Genomic DNA, 9502 nt, shown 5'->3' on the forward strand with positions numbered 1-9502 from the left:
ATCCACCACTGGGAGAGAGAGGTCTCACGTTGAACGCCTGGCTGCCTCCGCTTGTGCCCTCTCCTCCATCAACCCGCCACGATATCGAGGGATCTGTACTTTCGCCTTTTTGACCCCGAACAAAGAAAAGATGGAAGATGAGAGTAACTCATTGTATAGATACACAATGGGCTCACTGGTGGACAGCATCGTCAGCCCATGCCCCCCCCCCCCCCCCCCCCCCAACACAAGCTGCAAGCTTTCCTCACACCTGTCCACAAGGATAAGTGGTCTTGTCACACGCAGAGCTAATCTGCCGCAACACTCTGTCCCCTCGTGGCGCTCTGCCCTTGTCCTTGAGCGTCTGCATGTCTGCTGCTGGTGTCGTTGGTCACACACCTGTACCTGCATCTGATCAGTCAAACCAGGCTGGAACTCTAATGTGACTTAACCTCTTTCAACCTGGCGATCCTGTTTCGGGCATTGCATTATTTTTGGTGAAAATAAAATATGCAAAAGGTTGGGAAGATGGCCTTTGGTTAATATTTGCATATAGTTGGAACTACCACGAGTACAGCCCTGTCTGTAGGTTATCTAATATTACACTGTTGAAATACCTTCTTATTATTTTTTCTTTTATGAACATTAACCAGTCACTCAGGAAGATAAATGGATGCGAGCATGAAAAGTACTTTATCTACAAGGGCATTAGAACTGAGGGAGAAGAGCAAAGAGAGCTTTCAGAGCTGATATGAGTGCTATTATAATTTGGACAGCACTCAGAACATGAAGTGGGCTTGTTGTTGATACAGCATGCAGTCTTTCGCTGCTAGACATGGTTCCAAACGTGTACTTTGGTCTCACATTCCAATTCCCCGTCAAGAAACACTTGAAGTTAATTATAATTTGGGCATCGGATACCCACTACAATAATTCTGGAAGAACACATGTAGGAAGATATGTGTGGATGTAAATGATTATCACAGTGCCAAGGGAAACTATGTGAACCCACTGCCAATCTGTTGTTGTTTTTTTTTATCTTAGGAAATTATAATGATATAATTACATTTCATAATCAGACAACGACTTGTATGCATAATGCAGCAGCTACGGCAGTTAACTATACTGTAACTGCTCGAGCTCACAGGTGTAAACTGCCATAGCCTCAGAACAAGTCAGAAGAACATTAAACATATTGATCGTACTTGATAAGATTTACAGTAGATCTGCTTTTGTTTTACATTATTTGTATTGTGTGCTATTCCCAATGAGAAATTACATTGCTATACTAAACTACCATGACCTGCACTGCAGTGTTCCTTTGCACGTTGGCAATGTCTTAATAAGAGAGAGAGAGAGAGTCTATGATAAAAGGATAAATTATGCATATCCCCACAGTTCTTTAAACACGGTGTTGGACCCAAAAATAATGAAGTGAAGTAGAAGGGAATGTCCACAGACTCCACACACGATATACTGCTCTCCCATACTTTTTTTTAAAGATCCTGAAGAAGCCCTGTCGAGACGTTATTAAAAAGAGATGGGAGAGCAAATCGTGTCCAACCCTTCATTACTTCCTTATCCTGACCGTATACTATAGACAGTGCTGGGGGCATTGTGAATACGGTCCAATATACAGTATGATCAGAGCAGTGAGAGTGATCTAGTGGTTCTCAACCTGTGGGCTGGGGCCCACTGGTTGGCTGGGAGGATATTGTAAATAAAACAGGCTGCCGTGTTCAATTGGGCCCTGATCCAGCAGAGGTTGAGAACCACTGAAGACATCTACATCTGAAGTGGAGGTCAAGAAGAGTTCAAGAATTGTCTTAATAATGAATTAACTTTAACTTTTAATGTAAGACGGAGTGATATCATTTTAATCTGTATGTAGTCGCTGAATCCTCCGCTGTGGGCTACAGTCCATATTACTCCAGCAGTCAAAGATCAAAGGAATGAAATGACGGCGGAACCATATTCTATGACTTATGTTATGTAAGGACTTTTCTGCAGAATCAAATCAAAGCAATAAAATATCAGTATTAAAGAATCAGTCAAAGATTTCTCTTGGGGCATAATGCGATGACGAATGTCCCAAAACTCACCGCACTGCATGTGTAGGGTGAATATCCAAACAAATTGATGATTGATGATTTATATGGCTACCTACATGAATATATGCATGACTTCAGTGAATGTTGCAAAAACTTGGCGAGAATAGCAGATCTACAAGCTCACAAGACATGATGCGACGTGATGCGTTGTGAGCTTGTAGATCAGATTTTTTCGAGTAAGACATTAGTGTAGAGGGGACAAAAGGAAGGGACCAAGTATACACCCCTTGGGGATGTATACTTGGATTTAAGTGGTCTATCTTTTAGGAAATTCAGGGACATTTCCATCTTTCAAGGGAATGTTATCAACTTCAAGGTTTACTCTAGTCTAAAGCATCATCAAAACAAAAGTATGCACAACAGCTTGCTATACCAATAATTGTACTGTGGAAAAAAACACCAGGAAACAACGTTTTGACCATCCTCACCTGCCGAAATGTTGTTTACTTGTGTTTTTGCATAGTAAAGTTGTTGGCGTAGCAAGCTGTTGTGCAGACGAGATTGATGTTGTCAATTCATTTCCTCCTGCACCAGCGACAAAATTGATGCGTGCATAACATTTCCAGTAAAAGCATCATTGTATAATCCATGGCTATGCTAATGGCAGGTGCACTCGTCAAATCAACACTCCAGTTTGGAGTTTGGAGCCACTCCAAATTGTAACGTGAATTAATGAATTCAGAGAACTAACACAAGTGTTGTTTGTATATTCATAGCGCTACTAGTCTCTTACTTTCACAGCACTGTGTACTTCAGCAAGGATAAGCTTAAGTGATATGCTGGACTGTAGCTAGAACTGTAACTGTTCAAATAGCACTGGTGTTTATTGTACACAGAAGCCAAAGTAGTCTTATTATGTTTTATGTAGACATACTGTATACTGCCAACATGCCATGACTAGTGATGCATTGTTTGCTTGAAAATAAGTTATTATCGGCCTATATACTGTACTTACTACTCTTAAGCATGAACCCTATAGCGTCCCTTTTCAGGGCATGTCATTATAGGCTGAAATCTGTTGACATTCTTTGAAACTAGCTTGTAGATGGGCTGTTTGTTTCTGCTAAAAGATTTTGATGTCTTCCAAGACCGAGGGGTTTCTTTTCCACATGTAGTTAAAAGATTGGATTTGATCAAAACAAATAAGACTTGAGCAACAGTGTTGACAGGTGCTGAATGATGTAATGGGTGATGATGACATGCTGGTAGGATCAGCTGTAATCACAGCATTGGTTCAAACTCTGGAGTCGGGCTGCACACTTTTCTCACTGATTTACTGGTCCTGTGGTCCATAATGTGGTCCAAAGTGCTCAAACGCTTTTTTTATTTCAAGAACGCAGACTTACATACCTGCAAGGGTCCATTTGAGGGTCTGACTGATACTGACCAGAAACGGACCATGATACTGACATTATACTGACCATGATACTGACCAGAAACGGACCATGATACTGACATTATACTGACCATGATACTGACCAGAAACGGACCATGATACTGACATTATACTGACCATGATACTGACCAGAAACGAACCATGATACTGACATTATACTGATGTTGTTTGTGTGAAGAAAAAAGAAAAGTCACCTTATGCCTTTAACAACGTCTTATACCCTAAACTGGAATTGAGTTGGCTCTGAAATTGTCTTGGAGCGCTACACTAGGTGCTACATCTTTTTTCCATCTACACTAGGTGCTATATCTATACCTTAGGCCTACTCCTTATCCCTAAACCTAGTTTGCCTTTTTTTTTTACTATTTTGAAAAACATTTTTAAATAGTTCAAATAGCCGATCTACAAGCTCACAACATGTCGATTTACATTGGCTAGTTGAACTATTTTAAAATGTTTTTCAAGATAAGTTTAGGGATAAAGGGTAAGGCGCGCCCAAGATAGGGCCATAAATCTCCAAACATAGCCGATCTAGTGCTTGTATGTAGAGCAGCAATTTTTAATTTGCGTCTCGGATAATGTCTCTCCCAGAATATGGATGCTTCAAGTTCAAGTGGTTAAAAGCCCACTTGCGGTTTTCAATCCGTGCACGTTTGCAATAATCCTACCTCTCATCTTGTCTCTCTTTGCAGCCAATCCCACAGGTGCGGGACCAAAGGGCTACCCAGGCACGTCGGAGGTGTTTAGGGAGTCCAGCAGCACCACGGGGATGGTGGTGGGCATCGTAGCAGCAGCCGCCCTCTGCATCCTCATTCTGCTCTATGCCATGTACAAGTACCGCAACCGAGACGAGGGCTCCTACCACGTGGACGAGAGCCGCAACTACATCAGCAACTCGGCGCAGTCCAACGGCACCGTGGTCAAGGAGAAGCCGGTGAACACCGCCAAGACCTCGGGCAAAAACAAGAAGAACAAGGACAAGGAATATTACGTGTGAGCCTCAAACCTTTTGGTCTCTTGCCCGGACCGAATCAAACTTTTATATCAATAGACAAATGAGGAAATCCTCATTGTGTACAGTATAATAACAAGGATGAACAAGACAAAAAAATAAAATTAAAATAAATGAAAACGTTATACAGTTGTTTTACTCATAAGGCAGTGCACCGAAAAAGTGACAATGGAGGAGTTAAATTCAAGCACCAGGATGTACTGTCCAGGATGAGACTGGTGAAGAAATGGGTCTGGCAACAGTAAAACATCGAACAAAAGTACAGAACACCTATCTTTCATGACAAACAAACATGTTAATCCATCCTTGACTAGTTTATCTCGACCAGGATGATGCCATCTAACTCTTGTTTCTGGAAAACAGAGAAGGAAAGATGTGCGCAGCAACGGGAGATTCAGCATTACAAAGTTAATGGTTTAATTTTACATTGCCTGTGTTTGTGTTGTTGATATATTTTCTTTTTCTATGAGAAGAGGACACAATGCATACAAAAAAAACAACGCCAAACCTTTCCTATTGACGAAGGGCAAATAGCGAGTGTATGGCAACAAAGAACTGTGAGTAGGAGCTGCCCACACTGACTGACCCATTAGCCAAAGTAATGAAGCTGCACTGACAGCCGACAAAGACTGCTAAATCTGACTGACTAACCTGTGGAAGGTGCAAGGACAAGAACAGATTCCTTTTACTCTGGAGAGACAAGGGTTTCAAAAGATGTGTATGTCCATTGTGCCAGTAAGACATCCGGAGGCCTTCGTTTTCACTCCAGTCTGTGAACTCTGAAGGAGTTATCCTCAGAATTCTGAAGAAAAGAAAAACGGTTCATTTGAGAAAACTCAATGCACGCAAAATTATCTTATTACAGTACATAATGTTTATATACAGTACAACCACATCTATATGTGCTTTCTGGACTGTGACAAAGTGGTGTTTTATAGCCTGTTGTATAGACGATGCAAACTATAACTACTCCTCAGCCATTATTTTGTTTTCTTTTTTTCTTTTTTTCTTCTTTTTGAATAAAAGTGTAAAAAGGACAAAAAGAATACTTAAATGTTATAAGTGTTGCTAGACATAGAAGATTTTATGATAACATCTACATTACTTTTTATTTTTCAGTTGGGTTATTTGATTCTTCCCCCATTTTTACATGTGTTAATTCCTACATAGTTTTTTATATAAATGCCAATCTGAGATAGCCTGTCCCGACTCCCGGCCCAGTAGTAACCTATGCGGTCTTTCGAATGGCACAAGGTGGTGGTGGCGGACAGGCATGGCATGACATAGTGCGTGGCCCTGGTTCAAGGATACAGGTAGAATCACTGCCTTCCACCTGATGCTTCATTTATAGTTCGTCACACGGTGGTGCCGCAGAGAAAATGGCCGATCCACAAGCTCACAAGGTGTCACATTGAGACACATTGTGAGCTTATAGATTGGGCTGTTTTCCCTGTGACACCGTCATACGACAAAGTATAATCGGGCTAATTGCTTCAATGGATCTACAGTACATGAGAGAGAATGAAGAGTGATAACTGTATGAGGTTATGTTGACGAAAAAACATTATGAAGATTACCTTGCTGTGTGTGTCTCCCAAGTGGTGTTATAATGATTGTCCAACGTGTGCTTGAGCCGATTTAAAGCTGGAGGAGAATAGAACTTCAAATAAGTCTCCATTTCAACTGTTCTGTGTTTGTTCTGTCAGTCAACTCTGCTTTCCTGACACATGTACTTGGAATGAGTATGAGGCAAATGACCATGAACTATAAATAATGATCATTATAAATTCTCTTGGTTTGTTCCTTTAAAAAAAATGTTTTATGCTCACATGTAGCATCTCCAAGTGAAAATTGTACATGCATGCATACATACATACATACATACTGTACATGTATACATTATACATGTACGTACGGTACGGTAGGGGCTATAGCCCATGTTCAAAAATGATGAAAAATGAGGATAACATTTTTTTCAAAAATTCAAAAAATGATGGGCTATAACCCATCGTTTTTCCGCAACACTCCGCAATTCCTCCGCAATACTCCGCAATTTAAAATAAAAATAAAAAAACGATGGGCTATAACCCATCGTTTTTCCGCAATTCCTCCGCATTACTCCACAATTTTCCCGCAATACTCATCATTTTGGACCATGGGCTATAGCCCATATCGTACGGCATACTATAGCGCGCCGTTTTTCATCATTTTTGAGGATTTGAAAAAAATGAAAAAATGAAAATAAAATTCCGCAATTTCCATTTCCACAATTTCCGCAATTACCATTTCCGCAATTTGCGCAATTTCCGCTATTTCCGCAATTCCGCAATTCCGCATTTTTGAAGATTTAAAAACGATTTTTCAAATCCTCAAAAATGATGAAAAACGGCGCGCTATAGTATGCCGTACGATATGGGCTATAGCCCATGGTCCAAAGTGATGAGAAACGAGGCTAACTTTTTTTTTCAAAATTTCAAAAAACATGGGCTATAACCCATCGTTTTTGTCATTTCGTCATTTTTGTCAAATCATCAAAAATGATGAAAAACGGCGCGCTATAGTATGCCGTACGATATGGGCTATAGCCCATGGTCCAAAATGATGAGAAACGAGGCTAACTTTTTTTTCCAAAATTAAAAAAAACATGGGCTATAACCCATCGTTTTTGTCATTTCGTCATTTTTTTCAAATCTTCAAAAATGTGGAAAAACGGCGCGCTATAGTATGCCGTACGATATGGGCTATCATCATCTCATCATGAGCCCATATCGTACGGCATACTATAGCGCGCCGTTTTTCATCATTTTTGAGGATTTGAAAAAAATGACGAAATGACAAAAACGATGGGTTATAGCCCATGTTTTTTGAAATTTTGAAAAAAGAAGTTAGCCTCGTTTCTCATCATTTTGGACCATGGGCTATAGCCCATATCGTACGGCATACTATAGCGCGCCGTTTTTCATCATTTTTGAAGATTTGCAAAAAATGACGAAATGACAAAAACGATGGGTTATAGCCCATGTTTTTTTTAATATTGAAAAAAAAAGTTAGCCTCGTTTCTCATCATTTTGGACCATGGGCTATAGCCCATATCGTACGGCATACTATAGCGCGCCGTTTTTCATCATTTTTGAAGATTTGAAAAAAATGACGAAATGACAAAAACGATGGGTTATAGCCCATGTTTTTTGAAATTTTGAAAAAAAAAGTTAGCCTCGTTTCTCATCATTTTGGACCATGGGCTATAGCCCATATCGTACGGCATACTATAGCGCGCCGTTTTTCATCATTTTTGAAGATTTGAAAAAAATGACGAAATGACAAAAACGAAAGGTTATAGCCCATGTTTTTTGAAATTTTGAAAAAAAAAGTTAGCCTCGTTTCTCATCATTTTGGACCATGGGCTATAACCCATATCGTACGGCATACTATAGCGCGCCGTTTTTCATCATTTTTAAAGATTTGAAAAAAATTACGAAATGACAAAATCGATGGGTTATAGCCCATGTTTTTTGAAATGTTGAAAAAAAAATTAGCCTCGTTTCTCATCATTTTGGACCATGGGCTATAGCCCATATCGTACGGCATACTATAGCGCGCCGTTTTTCATCATTTTTGAAGATTTGAAAAAAATGACGAAATGACAAAAACGAAAGGTTATAGCCCATGTTTTTTGAAATTTTGAAAAAAAACGTTAGCCTCGTTTCTCATCATTTTGGACCATGGGCTATAGCCCATATCGTACGGCATACTATAGCGCGCCGTTTTTCATCATTTTTGAAGATTTGAAAAAAATGACAAAATGACAAAAACGAAAGGTTATAGCCCATGTTTTTTGAAATTTTGAAAAAAAAAAGTTAGCCTCGTTTCTCATCATTTTGGACCATGGGCTATAGCCCATATCGTACGGCATTCTATAGCGCGCCGTTTTTCATCATTTTTAAAGATTTGAAAAAATTACGAAATGACAAAAACGAAAGGTTATATCCCATGTTTTTTGAAATTTTGAAAAAAAAAGTTAGCCTCGTTTCTCATCATTTTGGACCATGGGCTATAGCCCATATCGTACGGCATACTATAGCGCGCCGTTTTTCATCATTTTTGAAGATTTGAAAAAAATGACAAAATGACAAAAACGAAAGGTTATAGCCCATGTTTTTTGAAATTTTGGAAAAAAAAGTTAGCCTCGTTTCTCATCATTTTGGACCATGGGCTATAGCCCATATCGTACGGCATTCTATAGCGCGCCGTTTTTCATCATTTTTAAAGATTTGAAAAAAATTACGAAATGACAAAAACGAAAGGTTATAGCCCATGTTTTTTGAAATTTTGAAAAAAAAAGTTAGCCTCGTTTCTCATCATTTTGGACCATGGGCTATAGCCCATATCGTACGGCATACTATAGCGCGCCGTTTTTCATCATTTTTGAAGATTTGAAAAAAATGACGAAATGACAAAAACGAAAGGTTATAGCCCATGTTTTTTAAAATTTTGAAAAAAAAAGTTAGCCTCGTTTCTCATCATTTTGGACCATGGGCTATAGCCCATATCGTACGGCATACTATAGCGTGCAGTTTTTCATCATTTTTGAAGATTTGAAAAAAATGACGAAATGACAAAAACGAAAGGTTATAGCCCATGTTTTTTGAAATTTTGAAAAAAAAAGTTAGCCTCGTTTCTCATCATTTTGGACCATGGGCTATAGCCCATATCGTACGGCATACTATAGCGCGCCGTTTTTCATCATTTTTGAAGATTTGAAAAAAATGACAAAATGACAAAAACGAAAGGTTATAGCCCATGTTTTTTGAAATTTTGAAAAAAAAAGTTAGCCTCGTTTCTCATCATTTTGGACCATGGGCTATAGCCCATATCGTACGGCATACTATAGCGCGCCGTTTTTCATCATTTTTGAAAATTTGAAAAAAATGACGAAATGACAAAAACGAAAGGTTATAGCCCATGTTTTTTGAAATTTTGAAAAAAAACGTTAGCCTCGTTTCT

The 9502-nt window shown here is 39.2% G+C and overlaps 1 protein-coding gene across 22 annotated transcripts in view; it reads left to right on the forward strand.

The window, feature by feature from the left end:
• LOC308328710 (neurexin-1a) overlaps positions 1 to 6241 on the forward strand; it is a gene marked incomplete at its 5' end in the record, with an annotated part of 423001 nt that extends 416760 nt beyond the window's left edge. For all 22 annotated transcript variants that reach the window (XM_080782790.1, XM_080782779.1, XM_080782794.1 and 19 more), the window contains one exon: positions 4179 to 6241. In XM_080782790.1, coding sequence (XP_080638916.1) covers positions 4179 to 4483 — 305 coding nt within the window. In that variant the 3' untranslated portion in view covers positions 4484 to 6241. The remainder of the gene's footprint in view (positions 1 to 4178) is intronic.
• Positions 6242 to 9502: the final 3261 nt, after the last annotated feature.

This window comes from Protomyctophum bolini, assembly GCF_963924005.1.
Source record: "Protomyctophum bolini genome assembly, chromosome: 14".
Classification (NCBI taxonomy): Eukaryota; Metazoa; Chordata; class Actinopteri; order Myctophiformes; family Myctophidae; genus Protomyctophum; species Protomyctophum bolini.